Genomic DNA, 21,777 nt, shown 5'->3' with positions numbered 1-21,777 from the left:
TATATCTTACTAATGGACGCCTGAGACACACACATGAAAAATCATTTTCCACAAATATAGCAGGAACCATTATTTTTTCGGAGACAAAAGTAGCTTGTGTGTGTCAGAGTATAAACCATCTGTGTTACGAATTTCAGCGATTTTCAGTATAAGCATTGTGAACCAACTAATATTCATATTACAAACTTTTTTTAATGTTAATTGTACCAAACAATAAATTTGGTACAAAATTAGCCATCCTCATAAACATGAAAATCTTTGCACACACCATCCTGCAAAGAGATGTCTGTGGATACATATGTCTCGGAGAGCAATCCTTCAGTCATCATCGTGATAGTAACCTCTACAAGATTAAAAAAAATCATCACACTAAGCCCACCAACCCGTATCGGGGCAGCGTGGTGTGTATCCATATATGTATCCCCTGATAGATAGGTAGATACTTTAATTGCACACCACAAAGACAAATACAAGTGAAATAAAAACATATTAAGAAGAGATAATCATAGTATTAGTAATACACATACAATATACAAATAATTACATCCTAATACGTAAACAATATTACACAAATACCAATAATAATGCATAATAAATCTATACTAATACTATAAAGCTGAAGAGCTTGTTTGTTTGATTGAACGCGCTACTCTCAGGAAGTATTGGTCCGATTTGAAAAATTCTTTCACTGTTAGATAGACCATTTATCGAAGAAGGCTATAGGCTATATATTATCCCCGTATTCTTACGAGAACGGGAACCACACGAGTGAAGCCGCGTGGCGTCAGCTATACATTATAAAGTCATATTGAAGAAAAATAATATATACAGATCTTTGTCCCGTCCTTACCCCTGATCTAAAAAAGGAGAAGGCCGCGTCCTTGAAAGGCCAAATGGGTCGTTAAAATATTCTGATAACGATGATATAAGCATATTCATGCATTCACCTTTACTGTCCACATTTACCCAGCCCTCCCCTATGAGACAGGTCACCTATAAAATATTTACTTCAAGTGTACCGTACTCGTATAGTTTACGATGCTATAAATTTCATGTTATCGACGAGATGAGAGGTCCTTTAGCACCCTATTTGTCACTGTCTATTTCATAAAATAGGTTGAAAATGCAGTGACCGTAACATACCCTAATAACCCATTTAGGCCATTTTATAACCTTGTCTTTAATGCTTTTTTTGTTTTTTTTTTATTTTTTACAAGTTAGCCCTTGACTACAATCTCACCTGATGGTAATTGATGATGCAATCTAAGATGGAAGGGGGCTAACTTGTTAGGAGGAGAATTAAAATCCACACCCCTTTCGGGTTCTACACGACATCGCACTCTAAATCGCTTGGCGGTACGTCTTTGTCGGTAGGTTGCTAACTAGCCACGGCTGAAGCCTCCCTCCAGCCAGACTTGGACCAATTAAGAAAATCACAATCGGCCCCGCCGGGGATCGAACCCAGGACCTCCGTCTTGTAAATCCACCGCGCATACCACTGCGCCACGGAGGACGTCAACAATGTAAGGCTCATTGATGGCAATGACTATTCCAATACATAATCATGTTGTCTATACTTTATTTAAAATTACTATTATCAATAGTTCTATATATTATATAGGGTGCTCGAGAGTATTTCCCATAACTCTAGGGTCTATGGAAAATTCTTCTACATGGAAAATTAATTAAAAATGTCTAAGGAACATGTCTTCTAAAACGAATAAAAGTAAAAAATATTTATTTTTTAAATAGATCTTAAATTGTGTCCCTTATATTTCATCCTTTTATTATACCTAGGCAAACTTATTCATTGAATAATATCATGAAGTAGCTTACTAGTGAAGTGTGGAGTGCCAGTTTCTATATCTCGTCTACATCGACAGTCTTACTACTATGTTTACGTAGTTTAATGTAAAGATAGATAAAGGCGTGTGTTATATTTAAATTACTTTGTATGAAAACATAAATCTATTTTTTAGTTCAAAAAAAAGGTATGCAATTCGGCTCCTATATGTGGATTTGTCAACACCTTGAAGTTATGGGAAATACTCTGCAACAATCTGTATGCTGAGCCGTGATAGCCCAGTGGATATGACCTCTGCCTCCGATTCCAGAGGGTGTAAGCTCGAATCCGGTCCGCGGCATCACCTCCAACTTTTCAGATAGGTGCATTTTAAGAAATTAAATATCACGTGTTTCAAACGGTCAAGGAACCTGAATACCTGAGAAACATCTTACTTCTCTAGGTGTGTGAAGACTGCCAATCCGCATTAGGCCAGCGTGGTAGACTATTTGGCCTAACCTCTTTCATTCGAGCTCAGCAGTGTGCTGAATATGGGTTGATAACGAACATAATTTTAAGTCCGTTAAAAATAGGACTCAGTCAAGCTTTGCTTTGAGGACAAACAGACTTTTTATTGCTTATATGTAAGATTTGGAGTTACTTGTACCTTTGTACCTTGTACCTTTGGAGTACCTTCCAGTATATGTATACTCACGTAGAGCTTAGAGTAGCCGTAAGCCGCGACGTGTTCCGAAGAGTGCACTCTTTCCATTACCGCGTGTCTTCTGTATGATAAATTGCACTTCGTATTCTTTGAGTTATTATGTGTGGTGTGGTGACAAATTGACGCTATGGAAACTCCACTTTAATATAATAGTAATCATAATAATATAATACTGGTGGATAATAAATATAATACTGGTAGTCCAGGTGGACTGACGACATCAAGCTAGTCGCTGGGATTCGCTGGATGCAGGTGGTTCAGTATCGTGATGCTTGGAAGTCCCTACAAAAGGCCTATGTCCTGCAGTGGACGTCCATCAGCTGATATGATGAATAATATAATAAGTGCCGTGATAGCCAAGTGGATATGACCTCTGCCTCCGATTGATTTATTTAATTCTCTGCGTGTGTGAAGTCTGCCAATCCACATTGGGCTAGCGTCGTGGACTTTTGGCCTAACCCCTCACATTCTGAGAGGAGACTCGTGCTGAACAGTGAGTCGAAAATGAGTTGCTAATGATACTTCCGCTAAGAACGGATTTTGCGAAAGGACCAGGGTAAAATTAGGTAAGGTAAGGGCATACAAATTCGTCACCTAGATATTAAATAATTTTACATATGACAGTGGTCATGGAGTTCACAACTGACGCCTCACGAACATGTTAATGGAATATAATAGTGTGAAATGTATTATGCATCGCTCAATACATTACGAAGCCTCAACTCTATTTACCGGAAAATTATTCATACGTCCGCAACGCTGCGGGCTTTGCACGTTAATTTGTAATTAATTCGTTCAGATTAACGAACGCTATCGCCGCGGAATTTAATTATTATAAAGGAGAATCGTGGAAAGACTTTAATTATTACGATTTGCTTCGTGTTGCCCGAAACGTTTCTCATCAACGAATTGGTAGAATTTCCGGCAACATTTCATGCTATAGGTAGGTTTATAATATGATAAAAAATACGTTCTAGGCAAGTATATACCTCAACAACAAAGGTAAAGGAAAAGGACACTGTTTTCCGCAGAAATCTATAATAATAAAAAATGTTAGACGCGTATAGTTGGATGGAATTTTTATGAGGTCCCTGAAATAAGGTGCGAGTAGTACTTCGCGCAGGTCGTATAAAAATCAAGGCGACTTCCGGTGGATGGGATGCGAGCGCCGCCGCGCCTTTGCGTAACGGGTGATACCTAAAATCTTGTGTTGTCCAGCATAACAAATGTTCGTATTTAAAATTTTCTATCTACTGCTTAACAGGATTGTAGTTTCAGTATGAAGAGCATGGTGTAATTGCAGGCACAGCGGTTTAGCCCACCTCACCAATGCCTCAGGTTGATGAACAGAGGACCCAGAGCAGAACTTTAAAGGACATGTTCCTTGAATTCCCTATGCCCATGAGGCTTTAAGAAAAGAGGCATGAGGCAAAGAATAAAGTAATCGAATAGTGCGTGTTGCCAGTGATGACCTACGGACCTGAGACTTGGTCGCAAACTATGGGTCTCATTAGAAGGCTCAAAGTCACACAACGGCCGATGGAGCGAGTTATACTTGGAGTTTCTCTATGTGATTGAACTAGAAATGAAGACATCTGCAAAAGAACCAAAGTAAGCTCGGCGAGTCGCAAATATCAGTGTAAATGGGCAGGTAACATAGCCGAGCCGATGGACGGCCCCAAGGTACTGTTATGTACTTATGTACTTGTTATCCCGCACCGGAAAGCGTAGTGTTGGTTGACCCCCTTGAGGGAGACTTGGTGGATCGAGGATATCAATCGGGCTGCAAGAAGCCGCTGGATGCTGGCGGCTCAAACCATTATGTTTGGAAGTCCATGCAAGAGGCCTATGTCCAGCAGTGGATGTTCATCGGCTTATTATAATGACGGTGATGATGACACTAAACATGTAGGTACACCGCAGGTTAATGAATGGGCAGCACTTTGTAAGACGTATTCCATAAATGCCTTGCTAAGCGTTGTTCTATTTATATAGATGATGTTTTTCCACTTACAAAATATTCAAAATATGGTGTCCAAAGTCCCTAATGTGTTATGAAAGTACAACCTTTGAGCGTTAGACGTATTATCCCTCAGATTTTACCTCAAAATAATATAGGTACAAGTTCTATGTAGTGACAGACGCTCTCGAATGCTCTGTAAAAATTAGTCGCAGTAAATTCGCTTAATACAAAGTCATTTTAGATAATGTGTTTATAAACTTAATGAAACCGCTTTGAGGTGTGGATATAACCGGTTCACTGAGTTCTCACCTCTCACCCCCTTATCAATGTCAGTCAATACACGGATGGCACGGAATATAAACATTACCTATGTTAGTATGAGAGCCCAAGAGGGAATTTTGGGATTTACATTAACAAATGAACTTATTGGAGGACACCAGCTAGTATGTGATATTTTGAAGGAAATAGTCGCCCAATTACCACAAGCCGAAGTAATAATTAATCGTTCGTTATCAACCCATATTATGGTCACTGCTGAACTCGAGTCTCACTCACGAGACTCGAGCTCACCATCTTTCCTTCACCGTTTGAGACTCGTGATATTTACTTTCTTATATTGTCTATAATTAATATTGTCTTCAAAATCTGTAGACACGATGTTACAATTTTATTTTTATTCTTTGATAAGTTAGCCTTTGGCTGCGATATCACCACCAAATCGCTACGCCTTTGCCGGAAGGGTGAGAACTAGCCACGGTCAATGCCCACCTCTAGACTAGATCTGCACCAATTTAGAAATTATAAAGTCCAAAATTGAACCCAGCTGGGAATCAAATCCTGGACTTCTCTGTTAAGAATCACAGTACTACTAGAGATTTTTTTGACCACTTGAGATGTGGTCAACGAAATATATCTTTCTTATCCTTCATACCATCTAATTTACTTTATTGAATAGATACTCGCGACGCTCAAGTAAAACCATATTTATTATCATGGGCTCCTCGGCTATATTGCCCGTTAACTCCACGCTCGATACATCAGTTGCGTAAGTAGGTGACAGAATTCTGTTGAAGGCCGCGCCAGATAAATTAATTGCTTCTTTTAAACAATATTTCAGGTCAGGGAATACTTTTGTTATGGTTCAACAAAACGTGTTCATGCTATTTTATTTAATGATGTTTTACATATTAGTAAGTATAATGATAGCTCAGTGGACCTCTGCCGGAGAGTGTGGGTTCGAATCCGGTCCGGGGCATGCACCCTAAATTTTCAGTTGTGTGCATTTTAAGAAATATCACGTGTCTCAAACGGTGAAGGAAAAACATCGTGAGGAAATCTACATACCTGAGAATTTTCTTAATCCTTTCCGTGTGTGAAGTCTGCCAATCCGCATTGGGCCAGCGTGGTGAACTATTGGCCTGAGCCGAGCCAAATAAGGGTTGATAATGACGATGATGATGATGAAGTATCATGAGTTATTTTTATTTTAGTTAATAGTGCATATTTCATTATTTTTTTTTTAAATGACTTTAAAATTATAAAGTAAGTGAAGTGAAAAAACTGTACTTTCAAGAAGTTAAAACGTTACTTAGTTCCAGGCTTTCTCTTAGTTCCTTTTGGATTTATGTCTGGATTTTGACGGACCTTCACTCATCTGTTTGGCGCTTATTTGGCCCAAAGGTTTAGCCTTGCTATTCAGAGGGGTAATAGGGCTAGCGGATTGGGTACCTTGCCTCTGTGTGATTTTTATTTATTATATATTCAAATTTAATATACTGTTATGTAATTCTTAGTATTAATTTATTTTAATTAATATGTTATATAAATAGCATATATATTGTATACTGGTGGTGGTAAATATCAAATTAAATACGCCAATAAATATATTGCCAATGGTTTACCTAAAAAAATCAGTCCAGAATATTATTAATTACCAATTTAATATATTTTTTTTAAATGTTTACTGGTTTCGTGTTCCAACTATAAATCATTTTTGCAGCATCAAGTTGATCGTAGCGTTTTGTGTAATTGTCAGCGATTAAACTCCTAAGTTTGTGAATGTAAGTAGTTTGAAATTAACTAACAAGATGTTTAACTCATGTATTTTCCCTGTAAGTCCATATCCAGTATTCCCGTGGGAATACGGGGATAAATTAAATTAGTACTCAAGGATAGTATTGTTTCCCAACAGTGAAAGAATTTTTCAAATCAGTTCAGTATTTTCAGGGCCTACAAAGAAACAAACAAAATAATCAAATCTATATAATATTAGTGTAGACTAGAATATACTTAAATACTCGTAAAATAGCCATACTAAGAAATTTTAAAACCTAATTTAAGCCTACCTAATCTTATCCAAAACAAAAACTAGTAACAGTAGTTATTTTCAATGACTCTTCAGTAATAACTATTTTAAACTAACTTCATTATAAAATGACGAATCATAGAACTGCAATTTGCCATTCTATTTATCGCTAAATTTTCACGAACGCTTCAAGGTTTCCTTTTATTTACACTTTTTATATTATGCATAAAACGTTGAATGTTCTGTGGTTTCTTATGGGGTAATTAGGTCTTAGGTACTTAGAATTTTATTCTAGAATATGCCTGTCACGGTACAATGATAACGCAAAGCTATCAAATTTTCATGTTTTTAAAACATTCGTACTTTATCTATACTTACGGCCTCCGTGGCGCAGTGGTATGCGCGGTGGATTTACAAAACGGAGGCCCTGGGTTCGATCCCCGGGTGGGCCGATTGAGATTTTCTTAATTAGTCCATGTCTGGATGGTGGGAGGCTTCGGCCGAGCTAGTTACCACCCTACCGGCAAAGACGTACCGCCAAGCGATTAAGCGTTCCGGTACGATGTCGTGTAGAAACCGAAAGGTGTGTGGATTTTTCATCCTCTTCCTACCAAGTTAGCCCGCTTTCATCTTAGACTGCATCATCACTTACTAATAGGTGAGATTGTAGTCAAGGGCTAACTTGTAAAGAATAAAAAAAATCTTATATTATAAAACTGAAGAGTTTGTTTGTTCGAACGCGCTAATCTCAAGAACTAATGGTCCGATTTGAGAAATACTTTCAGTGATAGATAGGCCGTTATCGAGAAAGGCTATAGGCTACAGGCGGGGACAAATACTTTCTTAAGGACAAATAATGAAATACCAATGTTTGTCACCGCATGCGGCAACATAAACTATTTAGTCAGAACTTTAAACAGATATTGTGATACCTATTTGTTTTTCTCTTTTCAGTTCATTAAGCAGTCGGGTTTTTTGTTTTTTTATAATAATACTAGCTGACGTCGCGCGGTTTCACTCGCGTGGTTCCCGTTCCCGAAGGAATACAGGGATAATATATAGCCTATAGCCTTCCTCGATAAATGGGGTATCTAACACTGAAAGAATTTTTCAAATCGGACCAGTAGTTCCAGAGATTAGCGCGTTCAATCAAACAAACAAACAAACAAACCAAACAAACTCTTCAGCTTTATTATATTAGTATAGATGTATTGATGTCAGTGAATTAAGTGGCACGATATGAGGTTTAAACAAAATATTTAATTTTTCTGGTAAAATTAAACATTCTAAGTATACAGCTTGATGAAGTTTGTTTGGTGGTGGTGTTTGTTTTAGATGGTGAAAAATTCAATAAGTCAGCTCCAAATAATACCTATAGTGTTTCAAACTTATATTTAAAACAATCAAACGTCTACAAAATCTATTAAAAGTATGCAAAATAGATTTGTCACACTGACTGTACTAAACTAATTTGGTCTCAAAATTAGTACCGATTGATTACTAATGCACTTTACCTACAAAGTATCATTAAAGTTCATATAAATAAACGATGTCATTGGAACCGGCGACTAGTTGTTCCATACCACCTCAGCGTGGTAGTTTTATTGTTAAAAATTGTTAAAATTCAACGTATTTTAAACAAAATGCTAGACATCAGTAACGTGCCTTCGTTCACGGAGTTGAGTGAATTTGCTAGTACCAGTGTTAGTATTTCTTAATTTTTGTGTACTTTTCCGGGATGCCCGGGAAAATTAGCGTAAGCCATTCCGAGTTGCAACAGTGCAATTGCATTTATTTGTATGGAAGCTTGGTGTTTCCGCTTTTCCTTGAATACAGTGTGGCTATTTCAAGAAGTGAAACTTTTAGGCGTTCCAACATAGACTGTTGTTGCTTACATTCATATTGCAATTAACTGTTAGCCTATGTAATAAATTAATACAATTACAGTTATGTGGTACTTATATAATTATTTTTTTTATTCTTTACAAGATAGCCCTTGACTACAATCTCACCTGATGGTAAGTGATGATGCAATCTAAGATGGAAGCGGGTCAACTTGTTAAGAGGAGGATGAAAATCCACACTCCTTTCGGTTTCTACACAGCATCGTACCGGAACGCTAAATTTAATTAATTATAATTAATATAATTTAATTTTTATTTTTTTTTTATTATTTTGACAAAAAATTTGATGTTCTCGAGCTTTGTCTTATAATATAACTTAATGAAAGAATATAAAAGAAATACTAGAACCTGATCGCAATGACTTTCAAACACAGAAAAATAGTCGTTCGAAATGACGTATTCCAAACTTAATATAAAAATTGATTTTAATTTCGTATAGTATGAATATTTTCAGTGAACCTTTTCCTTCGTTGACATGAAAATTTTATTAACTAATTAAAGCCGAAATAAACTACGTAAGTGCGAATTTGATGTTACAAAAACTTACAGGTATAGATAATACATTTTTTTTTATTCTTTACAAGTAAGCCCTTAACTACAATCTCACCTGATGGTAAGTAATGATGCCATATAAGATGGAATCGGGCTAACTTGGTAGGAAGAGGATGAATATCCACACCCCTTTCGGTTTCTACACGACGTCATACCGGAACGCTAAATCGTCTTTGTCCGTAGAGTGGTAACTAGCCTTGGCCAAAGCCTCCCACAAGCCATACCTGGACCAATTAAGAAAACCTCAATCGGTCCAGCCGGGGATCGAACCCAGGACCTCCGTCTTGTAAGTCCACTGCGCCACGGAGGCCGTCGAAAAATTTTAATAAAATTAAAAAAAAATATACTGACTGACTGACTTACAAACAGGTGATATAGAATATACCGCAGGTTCAAGTCAACTGATTAGAAGCATGACTTTACTACTTCAAGATGCGACCCCATCTTACAATTCATGATAAACATACAAGTTCATACATTATCAGTGTAATATATAAACAGCTTCCTATAATTCAGTGATCAGTTACATATTCAAACACCGTACGGTTGACTACGATATATTTGACTTGTGACAGTTTTTATTTGGTATAGAACAATGTTTGACAAATTCTGTGTGCCTGCCTTCGCGGAGCTCAGCGAGTTTGCCAGTACAAGTGTTAGTATTTTATAAATATTAAAAAAAATATTGGTCTGACCATAGTACTTGTACCGAATCGTAAATCTATGGGTCTGACAATCACAGACAATGGCGGACGGCCTTCGTGGCGCAGTGGTATGCGCGGGGAATTTACAAGACGGAGGTCCTGAGTTTATTCTTATTTGGTCTTATTCTTAGCGGTCGTGTAAAAACCGAAAGGGTTGGATTTTGATTCTACTCTTTACAAGTTAGCCGGCTTCTATGTTAGATTGCATCATCACTTACCATCAGGTGGGATTGTAGTCTTGAGCTAACTTGTAAAGAATAATAAAAAAAAAGTTAAATATAACAAATTTTAAACAAAATTACCTGACCTACTCTTCAATTTTTTCCCTAAATATATAGACTGCAATAAGTACAAGTCGTTCATTAAAAATCACTATTATTAATTTAACATAATTATGACTCCTGAAATCATAATCTTACCTTATTGTTTTGCCAAAGTTGGTTAAAAATGGTACACAGTGTTTAAATTTTTTTCTGAGTATCGCGCAAATCTTTGGGATGTAAATTATAATACCATTGTATCCAAAATAAGAAATATAATTCACTAAAAAGAAAACATACATACAGCCGAACGTAGAACCTCCTCCTTTTTGGAAGTCGGTTAAAAATAAGAAACATAATTCACCAATATCTATTTTTTAGAGCCGGTCATAATCCTTTTTAATAAGTTTGAAGCTATATTATTCGAAGAATTTCTATTTTAAGAACTAGCCTATATTTTGCCTTTTACTTTATGTACACTATTTTAGCCTTCACTTTACTGACAACAATTTCTAAGAAATGTATTTCGGATACTGAATTTTTAACATAATATAAAACAATTTATTCCCATAACTTTGTGTTTAGTTTATTATTTTTAAGACGAAATTTCTTTTTTCGTTAAAGGGTTTTGAAGAGTCGCTTTTATTTAATCAACAAATTATTTTGAAGAAGTCCCATTAAATATAAAAGCTTATTTTTTCCCGTTAAAGCGATAGGTTCTTGCTGATAATCTTTTTACTTTCATGTTTGTCTCGAATTTTATAAAATTAAATGTAACGGGGATTATTTAAAGGTTCTTATTTAATTTTACAATTTTCACTCATTATTTTCCTTAGATTAGAAAATATGAAATGAATTTTTTAATAATTTATTTTATATTGTTGAATTTCTTAGTAGCAAGCAGTCCTACAAAGGTCTTTATTTTGTCTGTTGCCCATAATGGACTGGGATTGAAATCAAACTTTTGGCTATATACCTTAGTAATCGACGCCCTGTGACTTCACCCACGTAGTGCCCGTTTCTATGGCAAGATAGGATTAAATACAGCCTAAGACACTCACAAATAACGTGGCTTTCAATAAGTAAAATGAAATTTTCAAATCGTGTATCCATAGCATGTATACCAATTTTGTTATATATATATTTTTTTTTGATTTTTGTTAATATTAAGTAGGTATAGATTCACATTTGTTACATCATTATATCAGCTGATGGACGTCCACTGCAGGACATAGGCCTTTTGTAGCAACTTCCAAACATCACGATACTGAGCCACCTGCATCCAGCGAATCCCTGCGACTCGCTTGATGTCGTCAGAACACCTGGAGGGGGGTTGACCAATACTGCGCTTACTAGTGCGGGGTCGCCATTCCAGCACTTTGGGACCCCAACGTCCATCGGCTCTACGAACTATGTGCCCCGCCCATTGCCACTTCAGCTTCGCAACTCGTTGAGCTATGTCGGTGACTTTGGTTCTTCTGCGGATCTCCTCATTTTTGATTCGATCACGCAGAGATACTCCTAACATAGCACGTTCCATCACCCGCTGTGTGACTCACATTTGTTTACAAAAATATATCTTTAAATTTCATAGCTTATTTGTAATATTTTACCTATATTTGTTCACAGGCTGGCGGTAAGGTAATATTCGCCAGTGATGACTTCTTCGCAACATGTGAAAACATGATAGCAGACTCGGAGCCGATTTTCATCGCCGAGAAATACACGGAATTCGGAAAATGGATGGACGGCTGGGAAACGCGACGCAAGAGGATACCCGGCCACGATTGGTGCATACTGAAGTTAGCTACGAAGTGTGTTGTTAGAGGTGAGTGAAGTATTCTTTATTATAATTTAAAAAAAAAGATAGCGTTTAGAACACATACTCATAAAGCCGGAATTCGGCACTAAATCAACTCGAAACATCCAGAGCTTTTATAAGACCAGGCGCTGTGAGGTATTAAGTGTACATGACTTGAAAACCGCATACCAGTTACATTTACAGTTTTGAACTCGGAAAAGTATGCAGATTACCAAGTTACCAAGTACCAAGTTATCAAGTCTTTAACAGGTAACAGGTTTCAAAGGACTAAATTATCCAATTATAAAACGTAATATATGATATTTTCTACGGAATATCACGTCTGCAAAAAATGCATTAATAAAATAGAAATTGCTATTATTATATTTAGTTACAATACGTATTATCTTTGCTTCAGGACTACTAGTAGATACAGCGTTCTTCACTGGAAACTATGCACCTAAATACTCCATCCAGGCAGCCTGTTTGACTCCTGAAGGTATGATATATCGTTATTAATACAGACTAAATACTTTAAAATATTATTATGTGACTATAGTTATTTAAGGTTATTTTTCGTATAACCGGAATGTACACACATTCATCATCATCCCTTGATGATGCTGACCCAACACTCAAACCCTAGACCTCGTGATCTGAAGCTACATAACCATTGGACCAACGAGGTATATTGGAAGCATTGATACATTTATCTGTATGTATTACTAGCCAACGCCCCGCGGTTTCACCCGCGTAGTTCCCGTTCTCGTGAAAATACAGGGATAAAATATAGCCTATAACAAATAACGTGGCTTTCCAGAGGAAAAGAATTTTCAAAATCGGTTCAGTAGATCCAGAGATTACCCCTTATTATACCACAAACTTATACCCTTAATCTATACTAATATTATAAAGTTTGTTTGAACACGCTAATCTCAGGAACTACTTGTCCGATTTGAAAAATTCTTTCAGTATTATATAGCTCATTTATCGAGGAAGGCTATAGGCTATACATTATCCCCGTATTCTTACGGAAACGGGAACTACGCGGGTAAAAACGCACGGCGTCTACTAGTATAAGTATAAATTAAGATCACTACCTACTAAAAAAATCATATAAACCAAACTTCATTATCTATTAATTTATGATTTGGAATGTTAGTAGGTTTATTTTGTCGTTAATGTATTTGTTATTCAATTATATAATTATTTTCTTTTCAAAGTGAAAGATAAACGGATTAAATACACTCATAAGTGAAATGTTATCTCGGACCGTCAACACTTGGCTTATCACAGTGGCACGCGACGAAATAAAAATATTGTTTTATTATTACGACAAAATACTCTCTACGTACGTAGAGAGTATTTTGTCGAACCTGGGTGACGTTGTCGCTTGGGTTTCGTCGACTTTTCGCGGATTTCAATCAAGAATTTAAAGTTGATCGTCACATCGAGATAAAGCTACTCACAAAAAAAAAACTTGATAGTAATCAATTGTACAAAATGTTCTACAGATCCCTGACTATTAGTTATATTATGCAAAATATAAACACACACATTTATAGGACACCATTCTTTCAAATATCTAGGTATCATTTGACATATATGTTATTTTACTTAAACATAATATATTGAATACAATATGGCAGGCGAATAATTAAAGGCCTTATTTGCAGAGGAGGCGTTATTACCGGAAAGGGACACACAAATGGGGTCGGCGTGCACCGAATGTGACTTGGAGCGGCTGAAACAGCTTAGATCTGACAAATGGGAGGAAATTGTCCCCGTAACGGCGCTCCGGCCAGGCTACGATGACACCAGGATGAACTACCAGAAGGTATTTATTTATTTATCTACATAATATACAAAAGAAGACTGACTGACATATTTTAGCAGACTCAAAGGTGATTACAAAAATAAGAAAACTTATGTCAAACAAAGGTTATGATTCACAACATTTGTCAGGACAACTTAATTAACAAATCAAACTGTCACGAAAATAAGACCGTAGAATGGCAGAGAATGACCTTGAGTGAAGTCACGCACTTGTGAACGTTGTGTGTAGGGTTAAAGGATCCTTTGACTGTTAACAAACACCCCCGCCAAGCGATTTAGCGTTCCAGTACGATGCCGTGTAGAAACCGAAAGGGGTGTGGATTTTCATTTTCCTCCTAGCAAGTTAGCCCGTTTCCATCTTAGACTGCATCACTTACCAACAGATGAGATTGTAGTCAAGGGCTAACTTGTAAAGAATAAAAAAAACTCTCAAAGTTAATTTATCAGTTAACAAAAAAAATGAGTTCTTGTCTCTTTGATAACATTAAATCGATTCCACCGTCTGACATAACCGCAGTTAAATAGAGCGTTGAACACAAAAAGGTTAACCGTAACAATTCAAATTAAAATGGACATTGACCCTTCCAACCTTGACACACGAAAGTCTTTTGTGGCTACTCTATCAGAAAATTGTTATAATAAATAACATTACAGTGTGTTACACAATCCTTTGTTACTGTTAATTCATTGACCGTGAATGTTACTGACCGATATTACGAATGGAAATTCCAATTAACCAATCGTGATAGTGACCGATGATGTCATAGCTTTTGGATAATCTACCTTATTATTGAGTTTCCATTTTTGCGGTAAGGATAATTTAGTTATTTATTATCAGCACCATCATCTTCAACCGATGCACGTCCGCTGCAGAATATAGGACTCTTGTTTTTTTTTCTGAATGTGTAAGTGCCGCAGAAGATGTGGATGGAACAAACGAACACTCTAAGGGCGTTTCCTCTGAGACTCGGACCTCGGAGGGTTATTCTGGAAGAGTGTTTTGGCCTGAGTGTATCAGTTCGGGCGCCCCTCAGATCGTGGGTCCTATGTCTGGGTGACGTCAGATATCGGGGGCCTCATCTTCGACGGCGAAGATGACCGACTCTTGAAAGAAGCGTCCAAAAGTCAAGGTCTCACGGTCTCTTTACTTAGAACGTACGGTGCAGGGTTGCCATTACCTATAGCTCATTGGAACCTGAACGCCCATCGGCTCTTCAAACTATGTGCCGCCTATTGCCACTTCAGCTTTACGTTGAGCTATGTCGGTCACTGTGATTCTTCTGCGGATCTTCATTACTGATTCGATCATGCTAAAATACTCCAAGCATAGCTCGCCCGCCGAGTGTCTCTGAACCTTCTTATGAGGCCCATACATAGCGATCATAAAATAAAATAGTATTAATTTCCTAATTTTGATGGAAATTAATCGTTATATGAAAATAAGTAATTAATGTAAAAACTATTGTCACCAGGTTGTGTCTGATGAAGCATTCACTCATATAAGAGTGAATATATACCCCGATGGCGGCATAGCAAGACTGCGAGTATTCGGTGAGGCGAAGCCTGAGGCGCCGCCCTGTGATCAGTTAGTGGATCTGGCGTCTTTACTCACTGGAGCTACTTGTGTAGGTTAGTACACAATCATTTATAACCAACACCCCGTGGTTTTACATGCGTAGTTTCCGTTCCCATAAGAATATTGAGATAGAATATAGCCTTCAACACTCACAAATAACTTGGCTTTCTACTGGTAAAAGAATTTTCAAAATCGGTCGAGTAGATCCAGAGATAACCCCATTACAATAACACAAACTTTACTTCTTTTAAAAATATTAGTATAGATTTACTAAAGCTCGCGACTCCTTTCACTTGAAAATCTGTTTTTCACAATTTCCCCGGAAATCATTTATTTATTTAGTCGTACTCGTTTTACACACAAAGAGGGTGCTGGAAAGTATTTCCCATAACTCTGGGGTTATATTCTTTACCGAAAATTAATTAAAAATGTTCAAGGAACATGTGTTCTAAAATAAATATTTTCGGGGTAAATAATATTTGTTTTGTACATAGATCTTAACATATTGTGTCCCTTATAATTATGACGTAGCCAAATTTTACGTATTTTAAATCATCAACATTATCAACTCATATTCGGCTCACTGCTGAGCTCGAGTCTTCTCTCAGAATGAGAGGGGTTAGGGCAATAGTCCACCACGCTGGCCCAATGCGGATTGATAGACTTCACACACGCAGAGAATTTAGAAAATTCTCTGTTATGCATGTTTCCTCACAATTTTTACCTTCACCGTTTGAGGCACGTGTTTTTTTATTTCTTAAAATGCAAATAACTGAAAAGTTGGAGGACCATGCCCCGGGCCGGATTCGAACCCACACGGAGGGTGTGGGTTCGAATCAAATATCCAATCGACTTTCTTACTGAGTTTAAAATAGTATTAGTATTAGGGTAATTAAACATCACTATATCCAACAAAGGTAATATTAATTAAACATTATCGTATTAAAGTAGGTTATCTCCAATTTCTAATTTAAAAATGTTACAAGAACATACACAGTTTTATCAATACATAAAATACACAATATAACTTAAATAAATTAAACATTACAAGTTACAGAGTCAGAATATGCAATAAATATTGATAAAATTATACTTTATATATTCAAGTTTGAACATCGTAATGGCGTTATGTAGCAGAAAACCAGGTCATTATTCGTCCAGATATCATTTTATGTCCCAGATATATGTGGGAAATTATTGTCACACAACTTTAAACTTTATAGCAACGTTGTTTAACAGAAAAGCAAGTCTAATTTAGCTTATCAACTACGGTATTCACGTCTAAATTGTGAATTCCTACGTCCCAGAGATATGCGACGACTAATAGTATCGCGTCCACAAATTCTATCCCAAGACGATCCAAACGAATTGCAGCAATTTCGCAAGCTGCACCACGTTAAGACTGCTCTTTGTCACGATAGCATTTATGCATTTAAATTGTGAATTCGTCGCCCGCTTAAGCTGTGGCTACTTAGTAAAATTTTCTTTAGAGATAACAAGCTTTCCAAAGTTAACAATGTAAATTATAGCCTCAACAGCTCAACGATAAGAGCGGTTGGACTTATCACTGAGGGGTGGTGGTTCGGTCCCCGGCTCGTTGGTCAATTGTCATACCCACTCTTAGCACAGTCCTTCCCGACTAGTTGGAGGGGAATGGGAATATATGGCAAATTTTGTTTAAAAAAAAAACAAAATGTATTTATACAGTTTTCTTGATTAAAACCGGCCAAATGTATACTAATATTATAAAGCTGAAGGATTCGTTTGTTTGTTTGTTTACTTGAACGCGCTAATTTCAAGATCTACAGGTTCGATTTGTAAAATTATTTCAGTGTTAGATAGCCCATTAATCGAGGATGGCTATATAATATTATCCCCGTATTCCTACGGGATCGGGAACCATGCGTTTTACAGGCGCGGTTTGCTTCGGTGGTTTTTAAAAATTTTCAATTTTATGTTATTTTTATTAATAAAGAAATAGGGTGAAATCTACGATTGCAAAACGGAATACAGCTAGTGATTAAGGATTAAAGATATAAATTAATAAACAACAGTTATAATTTCATTAGCTCCCTATTTAACACCCAATTAGCACTCGAACTATCTACTTACTTCGGTAATCACTTAGATAACAATACTGATTAGTATTATGTCCACAAACACTATCGCTGGAATACTGCCAACATAGATTATTGCTGCGATAGGATTAATTTACTGTAAACAGTCCGTTGTTGGTAATAGTTCTTAATTTTCGTTTTATTTTCGCTTACATACTAGGTATTACATACATACTTTTTGCTATCTTATGTTTTAATAAGTATCAATTTTTATGCCAAGGCTTTGGAAGAAGAAATTTGCTTATTAATGTCTTTACAAAAAAGGTTATTCAGAATTTATGCGCTGAATATACTTTATCTATAAATACAATATTACTTTTATCAATAAAAAGAAAATACCTGACCTTAGTTAGCATCTTATATTTTTGAAAAATCGTATTTTTTTTTATTACTGGCAGACGTTCCGCGGTTTTACTTGTGTAGTTTCCTCGTAAATACGGAGATAAAATATAAGTAATGCTAGCCATTCACCACCCGATAAGCCTACATGCCTGCAGCGCTAACGGCTTGACATCCGATAAAATTGATAGTGTGTTGTTCGCGATCGGCATGATGTCATGCACATCGCGACCAACACACGATCAGTTTTATCGAATGTCAAGCCGTTAGCGCTGCAGGCATATGGGATTACTTGATCGTCAGTGGCTTACTCAAGTCGGTGAAGATGCCACATCTTCTATCAGTGAACGAATTTTTAAAATCGATTGAGAGTTTTTGAGTTAAATTGTACCAACCATACAAACAAAAAGTTAACTTTTACCTCTTTATTACTTAGGATTAGTATTAACAGATGTAGGTTTATTTTGATACGGCATTTTCATTCGCGCTATCTTGAGAAAAAACTGATAGCATTTATAATGTACTTAACATTTTCTATCACTTAAATTATAAATTTTATTGTTGTAGGACATTCTAACGCACACTACGGTCATCCGAAGAATGTAATAAAGCCTAGAAAAGGGGAGACCATGGCAGATGGATGGGAGACAGCTAGACAACTTGACAGACCAGAAATTCTTGAATCCAGTGATGACGGTACATTGAAAACTACAGGTAAATTCACGATTTTCTTATAATTTTAATATGTTTTTTGTATAAAGATTTTTAACATGTACCTATTTATGACAGTTTTTATAAATAGGTATATGTCAAAAAGTTGAGTCGAAGTTACTAGTACCTGTAGTATTGAGTAAAAATTTTAAAACACGCTAATAGCACATCTCCACAACCATATTTAAATTATGGTAATTATTTTATTCAAATTCTATTATTCATTTTTGCACTTGCTTAAAAAACAGTAATTTCTTAATAAAGTTTTTATTTAATAATTTAATTGTTAAAATATTTATTAAGTAAGTCATTGACGGTCAATTATTCTCACGTCTCTGGAGCGCAAACGGCAGCGAAGGCGTTTCATAAGTCGAGCCGTCATGCACGCAGTGACCAATACACGATCAGATAAAGTAGTGGGTGCTGCAGAACGTGAGAAAAATTGATCGTCAATGGCGTGCTTTAGATAACAAAAATGTTTAATTACTAAGGTAACTTGTGCCAATGAATCATAAATAGGTAATTACAAGTTAATTATAGGTTCTAATTATACTTTATCTATTCACAGGAGAAGAGTGGGCAGTCTACAAATTGGGTTTCAATGGAAGAATCCAGAAGATTTGCGTTGATACAGAACACTTTAAAGGCAACTATCCTGATTCCATAAAAATAGAGGGAACATTATTAGATCAAGAGGAATGGACGCATTCAAAACCTATCACCTGGTACAACATTTTAAAGCCAAGCAAGGTTTGTTATTAATATTTTACTATTAAATTTTTTCTATTAATAAACACGTGAAAGTTTGTATGGGTGTATGGATGTTGGTTACTCTTTCACGCAAAAACTGTAGAATGGATTTGGCTGGAATTTTGAATGAAGATATATTATATTGTAGCTTAACACATGGGATACTTTTATTTAGAAAACGCTATAGTTCCCGCGGGATTTGTGAAAATCTAAATTTCCCACGGACGAAGGTGCCGCCAGTATTTACTTTTAGGGGTACTATGCTCCTAAAATACAATATAATTTAAGTGGGCAAATGTTATGACGATATTTTTTTCTTTTTAGATACCAATATAATATTTTTGCTTCTGTAATCTGCCCAAAAATTTCAATGGGTTTAAAAACTTGGTGTGTAAAGTTATCTGTATAGCATTCCTACTAGCTAGCGCCGCGCGGTTTCACCCGCGTGGCTCCCGTTTCCGTAAGAATACGGGGATAATATTTAGCCTATAGCTTTCCTCAAAAATGGGCTATCTAACACTGAAAGATTTTTTCAAATCGGTCCAGTATTTCCTGAGATTAGCGCGTTCAATCAAACAAACAAACTCTTCAGCTTTATAATATTAGTATAGATTTGAAATCTCCTGTTTAATATAAATATAAATGCAATGTGTGTAGTAGTTAATGAGTTTTTTTTATATTTTCAGCTATCAGCCCACAACGAACATTGGTTTACTTGCAACTCTGACGTCATCTCACACATCAAGGTCACCATAGCACCAGACGGCGGATTCAGCAGACTTCGGGCGTTCGGTCACATTGAGCCTACTATAATTTGATACACATTGATTTAACTTAATTTTAAACCTTATTGCTAACACATACGATCGAAGATCGAACGTTTTTTTAAAGGTTATGGTTTTCACAGTTCTGACTTTAAGACATTTCTTGCTTGAGCACTTTTCTCTCTCTATACTGATATTTTTAAAGGGGTAAAGTTTGTAAGGTTGTAAGGGATCCTGGATCTACTAAACTGATAGAAATAATCTATTTGATTGTCCTTTAATAAAATTGTTGGAACATATTTATATCACCACTATCAGTCACCACTGTGTTCTTGTGTGAAGAAATCATACGATTCTTTGTTTCTCTGAATATTTATCATAAATTGTAAATACTTGGATTTTATATATATTGTCGTAGTACCTACAAAATAGAATGGTTGCATGTTGTTGTTATGTTTAGGACCTGTTTCATAATCTTCTGATTAGTGTCACATAGCGTATATCACAAAGGAGACCGACCATTTCAGGCCCAGCCCTATAAATAAAAAAAAATGCGATAAATATTTTCTAATAAATGAAAATCATCAAAAATAATTAGAATTCACTGCTTTTAACATTTTTTTAAAATGTGTGCTCTTTGTTGAAGTAGTGCATTTTATTGATTATGCAACTTTCAATCAAACACAAAATAAACAAGTCTAAAACTAACACTTACTTGGACATAGTAAATCCATTAAAAAAAACATACATACAGCCGAACGTAGAACCTCCTCCTTTTTGGAAGTTGATTAAAAAAGATTCCGAGGAAGATTCAGTTTAAAAATGGTCGGTCTCCTTTTATCTTTGTCATATTTTGACTTAATAAGTAATAAAGTACTTACGTTCTACGACTATCTGACACTCATCAGAAAGCAGTGGTAGGTGTCCACATATCCGCACCGGACGCATCATACAGATTTTAAATTTTACGGTAGATACGTGCGATCCGTAAGATCCGATATGTGGACGCCTTCCATAAACCGGCCCTAAGTATCGAAAGTCCATGAAACTTGTTATGGCTTAGTGATATTATCAATAAAATATCTTTGTAATATTTATTACAATTCTAAGATTTGAAAAGTATTATTTTATACAGCGTACAAAATAGTGTTGTGTTGTGTTGTGTTGTTAATATATTTTTTTATTTTAAGACATTTAATAAATTGGTTAATTCCATTATTAACAGTATTTTATTAATCCTATTATCCTTATTGAGTATTTTGTTAACTTATTAGCCGCGTCTGTAGAATTTTTAAATTTTTTATCTCTAGTACTAACATACTTTTTTTCTAAATTTCGAATAATAAAATGAAGGAGTTATGGAAATTGAAATAGTTATTAAGAGGCTCCTGATAAATTTAGCAGTAAAAGTCAAATACATGATCTACTTTTGGAAATCTTTCAGATTTAACTGATTTTTTGTCTATATCAGTCAGCAAAATATTAATATATATAACTGTAGTCAGGCAAGTTCGTTGATGACACTTCAATGACATGCGGGCGACGGGGGGGAAAGACTACGTGGGTGTGAAATCGTGCGTGCGGTGAAGTGAGGTCAGACATCAGTCGTGGGGTTTTCATTCATCGCTACACGTCCCCCGGCCCGCGCGGACTATCGGGAGTGTTACGAACGAAGTTGCCAAGCTATA

The 21,777-nt window shown here is 36.1% G+C and overlaps 1 protein-coding gene across 1 annotated transcript; it reads left to right on the top strand.

The window, feature by feature from the left end:
* Nucleotides 1-8,342: 8,342 nt before the first annotated feature.
* LOC112055810 (allantoicase-like) lies at nucleotides 8,343-21,307 on the top strand. The gene is made up of 8 exons (XM_024096019.2): nucleotides 8,343-8,478; nucleotides 11,825-12,023; nucleotides 12,415-12,495; nucleotides 13,673-13,833; nucleotides 15,305-15,461; nucleotides 18,432-18,578; nucleotides 19,144-19,325; nucleotides 20,012-21,307. Exons 1-8 carry the CDS (start codon nucleotides 8,419-8,421, stop codon nucleotides 20,141-20,143), a joined length of 1,119 nt encoding a protein of 372 aa, XP_023951787.2. The 5' UTR covers nucleotides 8,343-8,418; the 3' UTR covers nucleotides 20,144-21,307.
* Nucleotides 21,308-21,777: the final 470 nt, after the last annotated feature.

This window comes from Bicyclus anynana, chromosome 12 (assembly GCF_947172395.1).
Source record: "Bicyclus anynana chromosome 12, ilBicAnyn1.1, whole genome shotgun sequence".
NCBI classification, from domain to species: Eukaryota; Metazoa; Arthropoda; class Insecta; order Lepidoptera; family Nymphalidae; genus Bicyclus; species Bicyclus anynana.
The sequence above is the reverse complement of the archived record's forward strand: the minus strand, read 5'-3'. Positions and strand labels throughout refer to the sequence as shown.